Source organism: Moschus berezovskii, chromosome 11, assembly GCF_049115385.1.
Source record: "Moschus berezovskii isolate FMDL1 chromosome 11, NW_MosBer_1.0, whole genome shotgun sequence".
In the NCBI taxonomy this organism is placed as follows: Eukaryota; Metazoa; Chordata; class Mammalia; order Artiodactyla; family Moschidae; genus Moschus; species Moschus berezovskii.
This window is the reverse complement of record NC_142470.1, coordinates 17,057,848-17,076,017: the sequence shown is the minus strand read 5'-3', so window position 1 is coordinate 17,076,017 and position 18,170 is coordinate 17,057,848. Positions and strand designations below refer to the sequence as shown.

Sequence of the window (18,170 nt, the reverse complement as noted above, 5' to 3'; positions counted from 1 at the left end):
AGACTGTGTGATTTCACTACTCGTGGAGTGTACAAAACAAAAGCAATGAGCAAAGGAAACAAGGCACAAATAGACTCATAGTTACAGACAATTGTGGTTGCCAGAGGGAGGGGGCTGGGGGATAGATAAAACACCTGAAGGAGGTGAAGAGGTACACACTTCCAGTGGTAAGACAAGTTCTGGGATGTAGTGTAACATAGAGAATATTGTCAGTAAGACTGAAACACCTTTATACAGTCACAGCTTCCATGTGACAAATGGTTTCTGGTCTTACTGTTGGTGATCATTTTGTAATGTATAAAAATACTGAACCACAATGCAGTACACCCATAACATTATCCTACTGCATGTTAATTATAACTCAATTTTTTTAAAAGCTGTGTTCCCAGTGGAATAAGGACCCTCTCCCATCCACCTCCAATCCTCACAATATTTTCAATCTTGAACCAGCAGTCAAATAAGAGTGTAAGAAAGATGGAGCCAGACAGGATTTACAAAAGTAACCTGTATTCCAGCCAAAATATCTTTAAAAAGAAATCCCTTCTAAAGGGGTGGGGGACAAACTACATAAGACACAATACACTTAAAATATGTATTGAAATTACAAATCAAACTTGTCTATACGATTCCAAAGTACAAAACACGACATTAAAAGGCGTTCAAACAGCTCTTTTATACATCACAGTGTGAGTGGCACAAAATGTACTGACGTTTCAAAAACACAAACCAAACTTGTTTTGGTTTTTTTGTTTGTTTGTTTTTACCACCACTTGTCAAATACATAATGTATACATGTGCATGACTCATTCATGCGTGTTTTTACACAAGAGTAGAACACACCCACGTAAAATGAGCACGAGATGAGGGAAAGGTCGGGTACCTACCCCTCCCTGAAGGCTGCTGGAATCTTGGAAGACAGGATTGTGCAAACTAAGGAGGAGTGAGAATGGGCTTGGCGCCCCCAAACAGCAGGTTCTCCAGGTCGGGACGCATCAGTCATTCTGCTTTCATGCACCCCCTTCTTTCCAGCTGGCATTTTTGACAACACCAGTCACAACTCTTCATTTTGTTTACTTTCATAAGGGCTTGGGTTAATGGAAAGGAATAAACAAGCTTTGGTATTTTTGAAAGAGACCTTCAGGAAGCTTTATACATGCAAAATGTTTTCCCTTGATGATTTCACTGTGATTTATATATACATAGACAAGTATTTATTAATCAACGAGAATTTGAGAAATGGACCAAAAAAAAAAAAAAAACCCCACCCTGGTTCTTTCCAGTACTCTCAATTTTGAAGACAACCAAGGGAAAACATTCTCTTCTAATTTGCAAAATAACTTTTAACTTTTGGAATCAGGTGAGAGATAAAATCATCTTGGAGTAATTTCTGCATATCTGATAATCTCCTTTCCCTGGGTCCTATGTGCTAATCAGGAATTGGTCTGGTTCTTAAACTGGTTTTAAGAAACAGTATGCTGTAAAGAGAATCTATTCCCCTTTAAAAAGATGCTAGAGGGAGCAGACGTCGTTCCTTAGCTCCTCCCGGGGGTGGAGGAAACACTGATTGGCCAGCATTCAGGCCTTCAAAGGTTCTCTTTATGCTCAGGTCCTGGGTCGGTCTCTACTGAGTGATCATCTACAATGACGCCCCTGAAGGTGCTGGTTCCCGGTGATGATGGTGAAGCTGGGCTGGCCAGGCTACAGGACGCAGGGTGGAGCCAGGCTCAGAGCCCAGGCATGGCCAGTGAAACCTCACTGTGCCGTCCGTTCCCAAAGGACTCAGATCACCACACCCTCCATCACCCCCACCTGGCCAGGGGCACTCAGCCATGGTCCATCTCCTTGTTCTTCTTCCCCTCCCCAACCCCCCAGAATTAAAGGCCTCTAAATGAATCAACAGATGTGTGCTTCCAGAGGGTCAGTGTGAACACCACTGTCAAAGGTCATCTTCGACTAAAACCACATCTGCAGTGTCAAACACCCAGGTTTTCCTGGGAGTGATGGCAAGGTCAGAACCCACAACGCGGGCCATCTTCCCACGTCCTGTGTACACCTGACATCAGGCACGGTTCATCCCGCATCCCCACGAACAACAGGGATGGCGCTCCTTGCTGAAAGGAGAGAAGTCGGGTGGTGATGCTGCAAGTCTCTGAAAGGCTCTCAAGGCGACCCTGCCGGTGCCTTTCTAGGGAATGGGCAGTTTTATTTTTGCTTTTCCTAAATCACACCGAGCACTCTCCGGCAGGCTTGATGTAAAAACTCAGAGCAAGCAGATGTGACTCAGACCCTGGGTGACCCCAGAATCCCAGTGTGTCCTACCCAGGTTGCACCATGTGCGGTGAACTGTCAGGGTTAAAGGCACAGGGTGAACTGGCAGGGGCTCTGCGTGTGCGTGGTCTACCCGTGGACTCCCCCAGGAGAACAGGCGGCCCAGCCTGCTAGGAATAAAAGGACCTGAGCTCTGGCCCAGGGAAGGCAGCGTTTCCAACAGCTCTGGTCCCTACCTTGAAGGAAGGGGCACTGATGCCTGGACCCCTGGATGGGACGGGCAGCAGCAAGTACAGACAGGATGATCTGGGATGGGAAGCTCTGCCCCGTGGACCACTGGACACAGGCTGCGAGCCTGCTGTCTTCCATGAGGACTTCAAAGGGCATTCACAAATTGCAGTGAGCTCTCAAGCCTGGGCCACCAAGCTCACCTTTAGGCCTCAGGACGCTGTCGCTCTCTCCAGAAAAGCCATTCCCCACCCCCAGGCCTGACCCTGATGGCAGCACCTCCAGCTACAGAGACTCAGTGCCCAGGCTTCCTCCAGGCAGATGGCACTGGGCATGTTCTTATCATTAGTGAGTTTTCAAACTGCAATTATATGGAGGCTGTTCTGCACGTAATTGTGACACAGATTGGCTCCCTAAAATGGCTTCAGTTTCAAAAAGAAAATGAATCCTAGAGGGAAAGAGTGATCCTGTTTCTCCTAAGCTGATTAAATGTTAACAAATAAAAGTCATTTCTCTACGAGAAGGTAATCGATGACCTGAGATGGATACACAAACGCAGAAGTCAAGGATACCAAACACCACCACGCTGTACAATGTGCCTGACACAAGCAGACAACAGAGATAAGACTTCGTTTTCACTTCACTCTTTCGTGGAATGCTTAATAAGTTTTAAAAAGCTCCACCATGATAAGTCCACAACAATCGCCTACTATGTTTAGAAGTCCCGAGTTGGATGAAATCAGTGTGCTCTTTAAAAGCTCCAGTAAAGTCAACTGTCTGTAGAGCACACATGGCCCAAAGTTAACTTATGGAGCCCGGGATGTGTTGTTGATCCGGGCATCCGCCTGCCCTGGTCATGGTCACACACAGCTGTAAAAGATCGAGTGGTGACACCCCCTCAATCAAAACAACTAAGTGAAGCGGAAGATTTTCAGCAGGGGCAAAAGGGTAAGCAGCGGGACTTGGAACTGTGTAAGAGAAATGATTTCTCCAGAATAACTCAGTCATTTCAAAAACTGAACATCCAGAAGCTTATCTCCCAGCCCTCTGCCAGGAAGCCCTTCCCCTGGACTTCAGGGTCACTATTCGATTGGTTTTGTTTGCTTGAGGGGACTGACACTGCGGCCAAACCACAGGGATTCTCGACAAGACTATTACCAAGTAAAATGTTTGGTTTCTGAAGACATGAAAAAATATTTGCTGATCCTTGGGTGAACAGAGAGGAGCCCTGTGAGCCGAGCTGCATCGCCAGAGAGAGGGAAACAAAAGGCGAGCCTAGGGTGGAGGTGTTCCTTTAAATGCATCAGTGCGTTCAAAGAAACCAACTGTTTAAAGATCCAGGAAACACGCTGTTAGCAGTATACAGCGCACAGCAATCCAGAAAGTCTCCACGAGCGTCAAGAAAAGACACAAAGAGCACACAAGGCTTCCTAAATCTCCTGTGGAGTGGCCGGGCCAGAAAGGCCGTTCACCCATAACTTCTGAAAACCGCACATCTCAAGAGAAGGCATACAATGGTTTCAATGCACCGTGTTGATTTTTCACTACTCGGTTGCGGGAGGGTGGGGGGGGGGGGAACGCCTTCTAAAAAGGATTTTGCTAAATGCCATTAGTAATAAAAAAGTTGTCATAAACAGAGTGCTTTTCTCAAGTCAGAACACTCGGATTCTGTCTGAAGTGAAACACGATCCTTAAAGGACTTCTCTTGGCCACGAGGAGGCGCCAGCTCGAAGCCAGGGAGGAGACAGACTGCACTCTGCATGAGAAGGTCCCCTCGGCAACATCGGAGGGTCCCGGTCCAGCGGGACAGGGAGAATGTCGCCGGGGTGGGGGGCGCTCCGCACAGCACCTCCCTCGGCAGGTCTGCAGAGACCCACCCTGTGCGACGCGCCCCACCCACGCCAGCCTTGCCTCCCCCGTGCCGGGGGTGACCGCACCTGGGGCCTCGGCCGACGACCTGACATCAGTCCCTGGAATCACGGCGTCCTGGCGTGACACTGTGAAGCTCAATGGGGCACATAAGGCAAGAGAGATGTTTAGTGAGAGGGGGACAGCGGGGTGGGGTGGGGGAACCACGCTTCCCGCAGGCGGGGGTCCTGCTCCAGCATCGCGCCGTTCTCTAGGTGGGCAGAGGGTCATCGTCACCTTTACTGCACTTGCACTTGCAGCAAAGCACAAACGGAGTGGCCAGGAGCAGGAAAGGGGAGGCCACCAGGAGCAGGAGCCCAAATCCAGCAAAGATGCCCACGACCTGCAAGAAGGAAACAGGAGCAGAGGGTCAGGGGGCTGGTCTGTAGGTTCCACAGCTTAAGTATGAGCCACACAACCACCCATTCAGCCATCATCCACCTACCCAGCCATCCACCCATCCCCCTATATCCATCCACCCATCCATCCATCCATCCATCCATCCGTGCATACATTCACCTACACCCACCCATCCATCCATCATCCACCCACGTATATCCACCATCTATCCAGCCATCTGTCCATGCATCCACTCATCCATCCATCCATCCAACCATCCATCCATTATACACACAACAGCCATCCATCTTTCCATACGTCCATCATCTCTCCTTCCACTTGTCCATCCATCTATCCATCTGTCTACAACCTGTATCACCCATCCATTCATCCACCAACCCATTTATTCACCCACTCATCATCCATCTATCCAACATCCACTCACCCATCCACCCATCTGCCCATAGTTCTTTCCCTTCACTTCCTTCCTTTCATTCTCCTGCTCTTTCCCCCTTTTCTTCTTCCTTTCCCTTTCCCTCCTTTCATCAAAGTAACCAAACATTCATTCAATTATAGATTCAATTAGCCATCAAGCATCCTCTGAGCCCAACACTGTATTAGGTGCTGCAAACACAGAGGCACATGAGACCTTGGCTCTCAGCTACCACCCAGTCTGGGGGAAAGACAGCATGATTACAGCTGATAATAATACAGTTTACAAAAGCTGCTATCAGGCTCCAGGTATAAAGGAAACCCGCAGCCGGACACGTACATGAGCTGTGGGCAGGAGAGTGTGCAATGGGAAACGGCTGAGATTATAAGGGTTACGAGGAGATGGGTGGTCAACAGGAATGAGTGGGATAAGGCACTCCATGTGGGAGAGCAGAAAGGCACACACAGGTGCATTAGGGAATGACCAGAAACCGGGTGGCATCACCGACTCAGTGGACATGGGTTTGAGCAAACTCCAGGAGATGGTGAAGGACAGGGGAGCCTGGTGTGCTGCAGTCCATGGGGTCGCCAAGAGTCAGACACGACAGTGACTGAGCAAGACCTGTGTTATTCCTGCAGTTTAAAGTCTAACATGTACTGTTACAAATTCTGATTTGGTTTAAAGCATACATTTACCCCTAGGGATGAGTACATACCAAAGGAAATAAGCCTCAAGTGTACACATGCTGTCATTCAAATCAGGGAGGGAAGCGGGACAAAGAAGCTGGAGGTTGCCCCTTACCTGGCTCCCTCCAGCAGCTGCTACAGCACGAATCGGAACTGAAGGTGGAGTGCATCTGCCACCTAGTGTTCAGAGCGATAAATACGCAAACCCCGGGGCTCATGGTTCTAATTCTTACTCAGTGTGTTCACCTCTCTGGGCTTTGTGCTAAGTCACTTCAGCCGTGTCGGACTCTTTGCGACCCCATTGACTGAAGCCGGCGAGGCTCCTCTGTCCGTGGAGATTCTCCAAGCAAGAATACTGGAGTGGGCTGCCATTTCCTCCTCCTGCCATCTTCCCGACCCAGGAATCGAACCCATGTCTCTTATGCCTCCTGCCTTGGCAGGCAGGTTCTTTACCACTAGTGCCACCTAGGAAGCAGTTTTCTCAATGATAAAATAAACAAATGAAGTAAAACATCTCTGAGGGTTAGTATCTGCCCTGAAATATGATAATATGCTACAGCATCACAGTGGGGTGAACGAAAGTGTCCCTTGACTTTTGATTTTACCTGAAAACTATCACAGGTGCATGCACACACCTGCACACACACACACACACACACACATCACATGGTGTTTATCAATTAGACTGTGCTCATGCTAAGAGTCCACGCTTTCTGATGAGCTGGCTAAATCCATTTGTCAGAACTTAACGTCAGTGGTGCAGTTGTGAGGTCTGAATTCAGATCACAATCTGTTAAAATAACACACATAGCTATTTAAGAATACGTAAAACCCACAGGAAGGCATCGCTAATCTGCAGGGCACCTTGAACAGCCACTGGGAACACACTCTCATTCTCCAGGGAGCCAGGGACTCTTGCATCAGAAACAGACCAAAACCCTTGACCAGACGCTCACATCCTTGGTCAATAAGACACTTTCGCTTTCACCGTCTACCTTGTCTCTTTTTCGGCATGCTGTCGAACCAGCTAGGTTACCCAGTCGTTCCCAGTTGGTGACAGTGAAACAAAGCAGGACCCTAAAGGTCCTCTCCGCAGCCCTACGTCCTCTGTCTGCCTTCTGTCTGCGGGAATACTGCAGCCAAAGAACAAGTTTGATCAGAGAAGTGAGAATACGCAGAAATGAAGGGAAACAATCAAAGGAGACCAAATAACAACAGTTTAAGTCATTAAGCAAAGCCAAGGACCTTCAGTTCCTCCTCAAGGGCTAGAGATAATATTCGGAGTCATGTCCTGTGAGCTGTCTTGTAGATACTGAACCCCCAACCTGGTGGAGGAGTTAATTACATGATGACGGGACTGCAGTTACAACATGGGCTGACACAGTTCTGACAAGTGTCCTCAAGGAGATGGGAACAAACCAACTCTGGAAGTAAATATTCACTGTACTTAGAACAATCGAGATGACGCTGGTCAGACCACCGATGACCAATGTGAAGGTGACAGGGCTGGCTGTGCTGTTTCTGCCCCTCCTTCCGTCTATGAAAGCTCTTGTCCCCTGACTGCCGAGGGTGGGGGGAAAGCCAGCTTTCGGACAGGCGTCCACCCTTCGCCCTCCCACTCCACCCTATTGCCAGCTTCCAAAATAAAGCAAACTTTCTTTCCAACCAACTTGGCGTCTTTATCGGCTTTTGAGCAGTGATCCACTTCCATTATAAAAGGACGAAACCGGTATAGTCAGAAGGAAGTCAGCCAACAGAAAAGAATGACACAGGAAGCAAGTATCTCACAACAAAAATCATCACTTAGTGAGCATCTTGTAAACATGTCAGGCAGAAATGGTATACTGTGGGGACAGAGGATAAAGAGGGAATCACGTGAAACTAGGACCCGTACCCCGGGCAGACCCTGATTTAAAGGAGCGGTTAACCACTCAGACTGTTTCTCAAGGCACCCCCTCATCAGGGCAGAGTCTGGTCTGTGTGACCATCACCAGCCCCCAAGCACATCCCAGAGTCTCTGCCTCACAAATGTCCAACATGTGCATATGGGATGAACCGGCCCAGTGGAGTCCGGAAGGTTCTGAGTGCTCTCCCCTAAAGAGAGTTCTTCAGCACAACTCCAGGGCTTGGCAGCGGTAAGCCAAGTCAAAGCGATGGCAGAACGATCAGAACACATGACGTTCATTGAAACTGGGCACTGAACGCGGCCTGAGCGTCGGCCACACCTGAATGCTCGGAGGTCAGGTCAGAGGCTGTGTCTGGGGACACAGGGGGCTGCTCCCACGTCTCTTCCCAGCTCTCCATGCAATGGCATTACCTTGGCAGCTTGAAATGGCTATCCCAGGAGAGCTGACACCGCAGAAGAGCCCAAATCTACAATGTAGCCTGCCCCCCCCGCCCCATGGCCAGCTGATGACAATTCTCAGAACACAGGCCGCGTGTGTGTGTGTTTCAAGGCAGGGGATGGATGAGTTCAGAGGGCCGGCAGCCTGCCTGCTTTACACTGAAGGTGCCTCTGCTCCATTTCACCAGCACTGACAGAGGCCTGAGATCAGGGGCGTGTTCCTCGTCCACGTGGCTCCCGGGGTGGCTCAGAGCTGGCACTAAGCATTTGCCCCTAGAAGGTGCTGACCGATGAGGCCAAGGGGAGCTGGTGGGAGGTGTCCACAGGCTTCTTCCTCAACGACGGTGGAGGCCGGGAAGCCCTGTCCAGGTTTCTGCATTTCTTCGGGGCCTCTTCTCCAAGTGCCTGTTACCAGCTCCATTCACGACCCCAGAAACATGACACTCACTCCTGAGAATTAACAGGCATGAGGGCTGAGGCGTGACCACACAGCTCAGCCTTGTTATCAGACAGGGTGACAGTCTCCGCCGGTGCTCAGGCGCTCCTGGGAAGCTCGCTGTGGCTCCAGCCATGGGGAGACATGGGAAGGAGAGAAAACGGCTCCTTGTTAGGAAACAGGGTCCTTACGGAGATTGCTGTTGTTGTTGTTCAGACTGACTCTTTGCGACCCCATGAACTGCAGCACACCAGGCTTTCCTGTCCATCACCAACTCCCCGAGCTTGCTCAAACTCCTGTCCACAGAGTCAGTGATGCCATCCAACCATCTCATCCTCTGTCATCCCCTTCTCCTCCTGCCCTCAATCTCTCCCAGCACCAGGGTCTTTTAAAATGAGTCAGCTCTTCACATCAGGTGGCCAAAGTACTGGGGCTTCGGCATCAGTCCTTCCAATGAATATTCAGGGTTGATTTCCTTTAGGATTGACTGGCTGGATCTCCTTGCTGTCCAAGAGTCTCTAAAGTGATTTTGGAGTCCAAGAAAATAAAATCTATCACTGTTTCCACTTTCTCCCCATCTATTTGCCATGAAGGGAGGGGACCAGATGCCATGATCTTAGTTTTTTGACTGTTGAGTTTTAAGTCAGCTTTTTTACTCCCCTCTTTCACTTTTATCAAAAGGCTCTTCAGTTCTTTACAGAGGGAATCAGGTTACGATGACATTCCCAGGAAGGACCCTAATCCATTACAACCGGTGTCTTCACCAAGAGGGACGTCTGGACACAGAGACCAGATGAAGTGCCAGAGGGACACACCTGTGAACCAAGGAGCCAGCATCTCAGGGCCCCACCTGGAGCTGGAAGAGGCAGGGGGACCCTCCTACAGGTTCCAAGGGAGAGAGGCCCTGCCCACACCTCGACTTCAGCCTCCTGGCCTCTAGAACTGCGCAAGAGTCTGCTTCTCTTGTCCGGTGTCTTGTTCCAGTGTGGAGGGGGCGGGGGAGCCCTGGAGCTGGCCGTGCTGGCCCGGAAGGCAAAACAAAATGCAGCTCAAATCCGCTCTCACACCGAGGTCAAGAGATTGGCCCTCGGGCCGGATGGAGTTCACAGTACACTGTGCTTTCTTTTGTTCTTACAACTTTATGGAGCTGTAACTTACATACCTTACAACTCAGCCACTTAATGCCCAATTTATGGGTTTTAGTGCACTCAGAGTTGCCCAACTTGCACCCCAGTCAATGCCACCCCCTGCTTTTTAAAAGCGATTTCCTGGAATGCAGCCACGGGCCTTTGTTGACACATTTTCTATAGCACCGGCCTCCCTACCAGGCGGAGAGGACAGTTGCAAAGCCGGACTGTCTACTGTCAGCCGGCCGGAGACCCATTGGCCCTGCCAGGGGGTCTGCAGTGGAGATCAAGGGAGAAGCACAGTTACAGGCAGCCTGTCTCTGTTTCTAGGACCTGAGACTCGGTTCCTGCGTCTCCCAGACGGCCTGCCTCAGGGCTGTGCTGAGACGTACCGAGAACAGGGCTGGAGCCCACTGAGGCTCTTCCCTAACCCAGGAGCTCTTCCCTTCCCAGGCGTGCACTGAGGCCTGCCTGCTGGTCCCCTCAGGGGCTTCCCTCCACGCCCGCAGCACACCTGAACATCATACTGTGGCCTGCAATGTCCATGGGGTCCATCCTGATCATCTCTGATCACTGCTACCTCCTCCTGCTCTGTCCGCACGGACCTCCATGCCACACTTCTGCCCTTCAGCCCAACTCTGTCCCCTCTGCCTAGACTGTCCCCCTGTATGAACTGTCCCTCCTCTGGCTGTACAGTCCCCCTGCCCTGTCCCACCTACTCCCAGCACCAGCTCCCTATCACTCAGTGCTTGGCCATAGGCACCACCTCCAAGAAGCCTTCCGGGCCGCACCATCTAAAGACCCCTCCCAATCACTCCTCCCCTACAGCTAAATTCACACCATATGCTGCTCCTGGCTCACTGTCCCTACAGGAGATGTGTGGCCGTAAGGGAAAGCTCCATCGATCTCCTTCACCAGAGTGTTGCCTACTCTGGAACAGCACAAAGCACACAGGAGGAAGTAAACATCTGCTGAAAGTATGAATAACCCCACCGACCAGCCACATAGACATCACCATGCAGGGACCTTTCTATCCCTTTCCTCTCATCCTTCTCTGTGACTAATGCACTCACTCAGGAGCCTCTGGGAAGCTCTTCAATAAGAGCCAGCAAGGATGGACCACACACAGCGGGCCATGACCTAGGCCAGGAGTAGGCACAAGCAATCGGATGTCTGATGTTGAAGAACAACCGTGTGCTAAAACGTGGGGCCTATTCATGTTAGGTAAAGAATCCGCCTGCAATGCAGGAGACCTGGATTCGATCCCTGGGTCGGGAAGATCCCCTGGAGAAGGAAATGGCAACCCACTCCAGTATTCCTGCCTGGAGAATCCTATGAACAGAGGAGCCTGGCAGGCTACAGACCATGGGGTCGCAAGAGTTGGACACGACTTAGCGACTAAACCACCACCACCACCGTTCATGTTAGGCAGGCCTACCAAAAGCATAATCTCGGTCCAGGAAAAATTCTGGCAGCTATCACATTTACTAGCTGTTCTTCTATGTGAGAGATCTTTGACCAGCTGGCAAGTCTTCTGGAAATGACACACACAGGTCCTGTCTCTCTCTCTCTCTCTCTGTGTGTCTCTGTCCCCGAGATCAAAACCCCAGGCACACCGCCTCCTACCTGTGTCCGATGCCAGATGACAGATGCCCTGGAGTGGCCCAGCTTGTTCCTGCAGGGCCCTTTATCATAATGGATCAGGAGGAAGTCATCCTGTGGGGGAAGAGAAAGAACAGAGGTGGATAGGATGGCACGCTCCACTCAGTGCGTCCCGCCTGCTCCTGAGGTTTGCAGTAAACTGTCAAATTCCCTCTTTCCTTTCCTAATATTTAGAACTAGAGTTCCTATCTCAGGTATCCGATTGAGAAGAAAGAAAACCGACCGACTGATTCTGGCTGGCCATCCCAGACTCCTCTCTGCTGAGTGCTCCAGAGTCTGAGTTGAAGTGCGGTGAGAATTCTTTACAGGAAAGAAGAGGCTTATCTTTTTGAATTAATACAAAGACTAATTAATACAAAAATGAATACAAAAAATTACTTAATACAAAATGAATACAAAAAATTAATTAATACAAAAGTTAATACAAAAGCTACACATTTTCAATAAATGGTAAAGACCGTGTTGTTTATACCTGTGCATTCCCCAGAATAAAAATGTAGAATTATTAAAACAAAGAACTAATTAATACAAAAACTAATACAAAGACTACACCTTTTCAATAAATGGTAAAAACCATGTTGTCTATACCTGTGCATTCCCCAGAATAAAAATGCAGAAATATTAAAGAAAGTTATTCCAAATAATGGAGAAGGAAATGGCAACCCACTCCAGTATTCTTGCCTCGAGAATCCCAGGCAGGGACAGAGCAGCCTGGTGGGCTGCCGTCTATAGGATTGCACAGAGTCGGACACAACTGAAGCGACTTAGCAGCAGCAGCAGCAGCAGCATTTCAAATAAACCTTATTTTTAAATGGAAAAAAAGAAAAAAACACTCAGAACGAGGGAACACACAACAGCAGAGGAAGCAAGTTCACGGAAGGGGCTGTGGTCAACTGGGCCTCCTGGCCCCCCTCCATCCTCCGAGACCAAAGGCTCACAGGCCACGAGAGGGAGCCCTGCTCCCACTTCGGCCCCGGTCCAAGCCTGGCTCCGGCTCCAGGAATCCGCGCTGATGCAGGGCTTCTGAAGAAGTAGGTCAGAGGCTGGGCCGCTCCGGGAGCCTCCAGCAGCCCCAGGGCTGAGCTTTCTTCCCCGGAGTCCCTGCCTTCCCAGCTTCCTGCCGTCCTGGCAGAATTACTCCCAGATGAGATGACTTCCGGTGTGTGTACAGTCCATTCTCGGCCTCTAGCGCCAGCCCCCTCGCCCGGAAAGTGCTTCTTCTCTGCTCAGACCAGAAAACGTTCTCACGGCTCAAGAGCTGGCTGGGGACCAGTCTTCCGTCCACAGTTCACCCGACTCTTTAGAACGGAGAGGCGACTCACTTCCGATTTGGCGGAAACATCCTGCCCACCCCGCCACCTCCACCTCCAGTCACCTGGGAGTCTTCACCAGACCGGCAGGGGCTCCTGGGGTCGGGCCCCTGAAGCAATGTCAGCCTCGGTAACTACATCACCAGCTAGGAGCTTGGCACCCAGACCTCAGCAAGCAGGAACCGAGGGGCAGGAGGGCATCTTCTGTACAAACCCCTCTGCTGCTCCATTCACAGGAGGGGTTGTTTTCTCTCCTATCACCCACAAGGAGAACCAGCTCAGCAAGCAGCACAGAAGGGAGGCCCATGCTCTTTCTTCATGTAACCGAGAGCGTGAACAGAGCCTTTCTGAGAGGAGAGCATATAAGCCCGGCCCAGCATGTCTGAGACTGGAGGCCATTCCTCTTGGAGCTGGGCAGAGCTGGTCATGGTGGTGTCCCTTAGCATCCCCACGGGTGCCACTGCCCGGGAGCCCTTCTCTCGTCCTGGGAACCACCGGCCTCCGGTCTGATGACCTCATAAGTCAGCCTCCTGGAGCCTGAATGGGCACTGGAGCAGCAGGAAATTCTGGTTTTGGGGGGTGGGAGTGAGATGCCTTCCAGGGAGGTGGGTGGTCCCAGCTTGCCACCTCTCACCTCATCCCCAGGTCCTAGCCCCTCAGCTGTCCAGGAGAACACAGGCAGAGATAAACACGCGGCTTGGCCGGCCGGGGATGTCTTCTCAAAGCCGTCTCTGATGACTTGTGTCCACTGGGCACCCTCTCTTCCTTGAACTCCTCATTCTATTTTCTTTCACTCACATACCACAGAGGTTAACTTTTCATCAGGGGTCTCATTTTGCCAGGCTGCTCTTCACAAAGTCTTGCTCCGGAGGCTCTCGGATACTCTCTGGATTTGTCTTCTGAGACACAAGGTGAACTGTGCTATCTCGGCCAGCCGCGAAGTCTGCAGGGATCTCCTCCGGCAAAGCTGCACAAACCCCATTGCTCGTCAGTCACCGGCAGCCCTTGGGGACTGCAGCTCCTGACTCGGGGTCCAGACGTCCCGCGTGACCTTCATCAACCTGCCGTGGACCAGCGCTTGGGGGCCATGAGCCCCTGTGATGGAGGTCAACTTCCATCTTGGCCCAGAGACCCCAGTCGCGCCCCCCACCTCGGCGAGGCCCAGGCCACGCACAGCTCATGTCTTTCCTTACCACATCCTCTTCTCTGGAGGCGGTCCACCTCCCACAGTCTGCCCTCTGCCTGGTCAGTGAACTCTCCATCAGCTATGCCCACACCTTGACACCCCTGGACCCAGGAACTACCCCCCACCCTTGGAGGGGCTGCCGGAGACCCCCACATGCACCGTCTTGCAGCACCGCCCACAGGGACCTAGTGCTACCGGGGGCTTCTCGATTGAGGGGTCACCAGCTCCTCGGGGTCACGGACTCTGCCGGCCTCAACTTGGCAGTCCCCCGCTTCAGGCAGAGTGGAGCTGTTGACACTCACAGCACGTTTCCTGAACAAAACGAAAGCTTTCCCCCTGACAAAAGCACTGGAAGATGCTTTCACAATGTAACAGTGATTTCATTGTGACCTTAAGTTCCTGAATGAAGGCCTGGGGAATAACCACCGCAGGGCCTGCCAGGAACCCAGGTGGATGGTGAGTGTGAATGTTTCCTTTACATTGTTCAGAGGAGCCACATCAAGCTCCTGGGTAGACGCAGAAACAATGGAGCTGGCTACAGAGCTCAGGCGGCCAGATGCTCAGAGATGAATGAATGAACTCAGAGCAGCCCCACCACGGAAGGCCTGAGACTTCCTGTCCCACTCTGAGTCGGGTCTGCCGACAGAGGCTGGTCTAACCCACGTGTTGGGGTTTGGAGTCTGAAAGGCCTGAGAATGGATGCTGGGTCTGTTCCTCACTCCTTCGGGGCTTTGGAAAAAGATCCCCAACCTTCGTGGGCTTCTTAAAAACAGGAAATAATCATTCCACCTCTCACGCCGGAATCTGATGCCTGATGATCTACAGGGGAGCTGATGCATTAATCATAAAGTGCACGATAAATGTAATGCCCTTGAATCATCCCCAAACCATCCACCCTCCCACCACAGTGCATGGAAAAATTATCTTCCAAAAGATAAGCCAAAAAGGTTGGGGATGGCTGGATGAAGTAACAGAGGTATGTAGAGCAAAGCACAGAGGCTGCATATGACCATCACTTCATATGTAGTAACTATTCACTCACCCCAAAAGAAAGAAAGTGATTGGGTCCCCCGTGACTATAAGTAGTAACTGTGGGGCCAGCAGTGCAGCAGATGAGCGGGTGTGGTCCAGGGCCTCCCCTGTGAGGACTGGGGGCCGGGCCCGGCTGGGTGGGCGGTTAAGGACCAGGATGGAAGGCAGCGCCGGAAGATGAGGGGTAACTCCGTGAGGCGCAGGGGTGCTCAGGAGCTGGTGCAGGGAAGGAAAATTCCCCGGGAGAGACGGGAGACCTGCCAGCTCCATCTCCGCTCCAACGCGCTGTTGCTTCCAGACCTGGTTCACACACTTACTTTGAGTCACGGCTACTGTGCTTGACTGACCATCCCAGAGCAGACTCCCTGTCCTTCAGGGTCTGCTTTCTGTGGCCACAGGGTCACTAGGCAGCAGCTGCTCATCTACAGAGAAAAACAGGACACTCCTGGCCCCGAGGATGCTAGCTTTCAAGGAGGAAATTGCTGCCTTGGTCCCTGGGAGCCTGGAAACAATGGGGTCTCTTGCTGGCAGGAACTGTGCTTTAGAACTGAGTCAGACGGACACATGGACGGACAGACAGGGTGTCTCTCCAAAGACTAGAGCAGAGACAGAACATCCTTGGGCTCAAAGGAGACAGGTCGAGGGGATGTCAAGGTCACAGGAGAGGTCACAGCAAATCTATGGTCTCTCTGGAAGTCGGGCTCTGTGTCTGTCCACGTCTAATACTTCCCCCCACAATCCACTGGGAGGTTTGATAATGTGTAGTTAAAACCGCTGTTTCACTTCCTTTCCCTTTTAGCAAAAGCTGATAAGGAATGGGAAATTGCAGGACAGACAATTGATAATAAAATATAATTAATGATTAATTAAAAAAAAAATACAGAAGTGTAAACTTATATATATATTATTTATATAATATAGAGAGACTATAATGATATAGAGTATATACAGAATTATATAATACAGAAGACTATGTGCTAAGTCGCTTCAGTCGTGTCTGACTCTTTGCAACGCCACAGACTGTAGCCCGCCAGCCTCCTTTGTCCACAGGATTCTCCAGGCCAGAATACTGGAGTTGGTTGCCATGTCTTCCTCCAGGGGATCTTTCCGATATATAGAAAGACTATGTATAGACTCAAAAGTATTAGTTGCTAAGTCATGTCTGGCTCTTTTCAACCCCATGGACTGTAAGCATTTCAGGCTCCTCTGTCCATGGAATTCTCCAGGGAAGAATACTGGCGTGGGTATCCATTCCCTTCTGACCCCGGGATCGAACACAGTGCTTCTGCACTGCTGGCAGATTCTCCACAGCTGAGCCATTAGGGAAGCCATATACATATATATATATATGCGTGATACATAGAGAAACCATATACATACAGACTTTGAAGACCATAAGGACTTGGTAATGCTTCAGATATCATTCTAAATATCCCCTTCCCATTGCATAAAGTCAGTGAACAAACCTATTATTGGTTTTAAGTTAAAGAAAATTAACCTTGCCCAAGTGATTTATTAAACTTGCTTAGGAAAGGAAAAGGAAACCTCCAGGACAGAAAGATGGCAATATACTCCCCAGATTTGTTCAGTTACACAAAGATCTCCTATACATTTAGGGATTTAAAGTTAACAAAGGGACAACAAGCTTTTCGAAAGAAAAAACCAGAAAGAAGCAATCTGTGTAATATTTCTATAGGTGGCCTTTGAATTACAGACCTGTTAGCTTATTTGAGTGTCCCTCTCAAATGGACATTAATTTTCTTCTTGACAGTCTCTAGACCTGTCCATCTTGGGACAAACTTTCAAAGTTCTCCCACTTCACGCACTGTCAAGAATTCTTTCTCCTTCACCTGTGCGGCCTGAGTTGACCCTTCTCTGCAAGGATGTATAAAGCTGAATCACCTGTGATAACCTTTCAATAGGAGACTCACCCAGACATGGTGCCCTGACTGCAGATGGTCAGGATGAGAAGGAGCAGCTGTCAGACAGGTGAGCTCCCATTAAGGTAAACACGGGGCTGTTCTGCCCTCCTTTTATTCTAATTAAATCTTAATACTATCATGGGATGGGCTGGATCCATCCCGGACACACCTTTGCTGTAAAGGACAGATAAATATAAAGCCATCCCTTTATGACATACGACTCAATAGGCTTTGACTGTCACCAACTACAATGATTTTAATAGATGATTAGTTCTATTTGATTATAGGTGGCTCAGACAGTAAAGGATCTGCCTGCAATGTGGAAGACCTGGGTTCGATCCCTGGGTCAGGAAGATCCCCTGGAGAAGGGAATGGAAACCCATTCCAGTATTCTGGTGTGGAGAATCCCATTCTCCAGAAGCCATAGTCCATGCAGTCACAAAGAGTCGGATGTGACTAAGCCACTAATACACTTCAGAAACAGATGCACAAATAAACTCTTATAAAATTGGAGTCATAATGTCATCATGTTGGCAGGATGCCCACTCCTGATACAGATGAGAAAGTGAACAGGAAGTTGGAAAGAAGTATGGTCTCCCTTAGGCCTGGGAGCTCCAGAAAAGGCAGGGACTTGAGATGGGGCGGGCCTGGCACTTCTGACAGGATCTCCCTGTGAAACAGACATCACAAGGTTCACCTGGGAGAATGGTGGCCATATGAGGCCAGACGGCAGAGGGTCCCTATGTTCCTGGGCCCTGCAGGTGACACAACTGTCTCCGAAGCAACTGCTCCGTCCCTGGCATCTGCAGCCCTCTCATCTTTGCTCTTCCAGGAATGGTCCCTGCGATGGACTGCTTGTGTTCCCCCCTACACAAAACTCCTATGGGGAACCCTAATGCCCAGTGTGATGGGATTTGGAAGTGGGGCCTCTGGGAGGTGATCAGGTTCACATGAGATCACGAGGCTGAAGCCCCCATGATGGAATCCGTGTCCTTGGAGGAACAGGAAAGGGACCAGAGGGTCCTTTCTCTGCCAGGTGAGGCCACGGCAAGAAGGCAGCCGCCTGCACACCAGGAAGAGGGTCCCGAACCCAAGCCTGCCGGCACTCAGACGTCCAGCCCCCACAACCGAGAGATCAGCAACCAGTTTCAGCTCCCTGGTGACAGGGATGATTCTGTTTCAAGCCTGAGCTAAGACAGCCCACCAGTCAGAAACCTAAGATGCTAAGATCTACCCACTCCCTGAAAACCCAGGCTGAAGCCCACCCTGCGCTCTCGGAGCTCCAGGAC

The 18,170-nt window shown here is 50.5% G+C and overlaps 1 protein-coding gene across 3 annotated transcripts in view; it reads right to left on the bottom strand.

The window, feature by feature from the left end:
• Window positions 1–490: 490 nt before the first annotated feature.
• RNF144A (ring finger protein 144A) overlaps window positions 491–18,170 on the bottom strand; it is a 130,571-nt gene continuing 112,891 nt past the window's right edge. For all 3 annotated transcript variants that reach the window (XM_055399777.2, XM_055399776.2, XM_055399778.2), the window contains 2 exons: window positions 11,396–11,485; window positions 491–4,747 (listed from right to left, as the gene is read on the bottom strand). In XM_055399777.2, coding sequence (XP_055255752.1) covers window positions 4,616–4,747; window positions 11,396–11,485 — 222 coding nt within the window. In that variant the 3' untranslated portion in view covers window positions 491–4,615. The remainder of the gene's footprint in view (window positions 4,748–11,395; window positions 11,486–18,170) is intronic.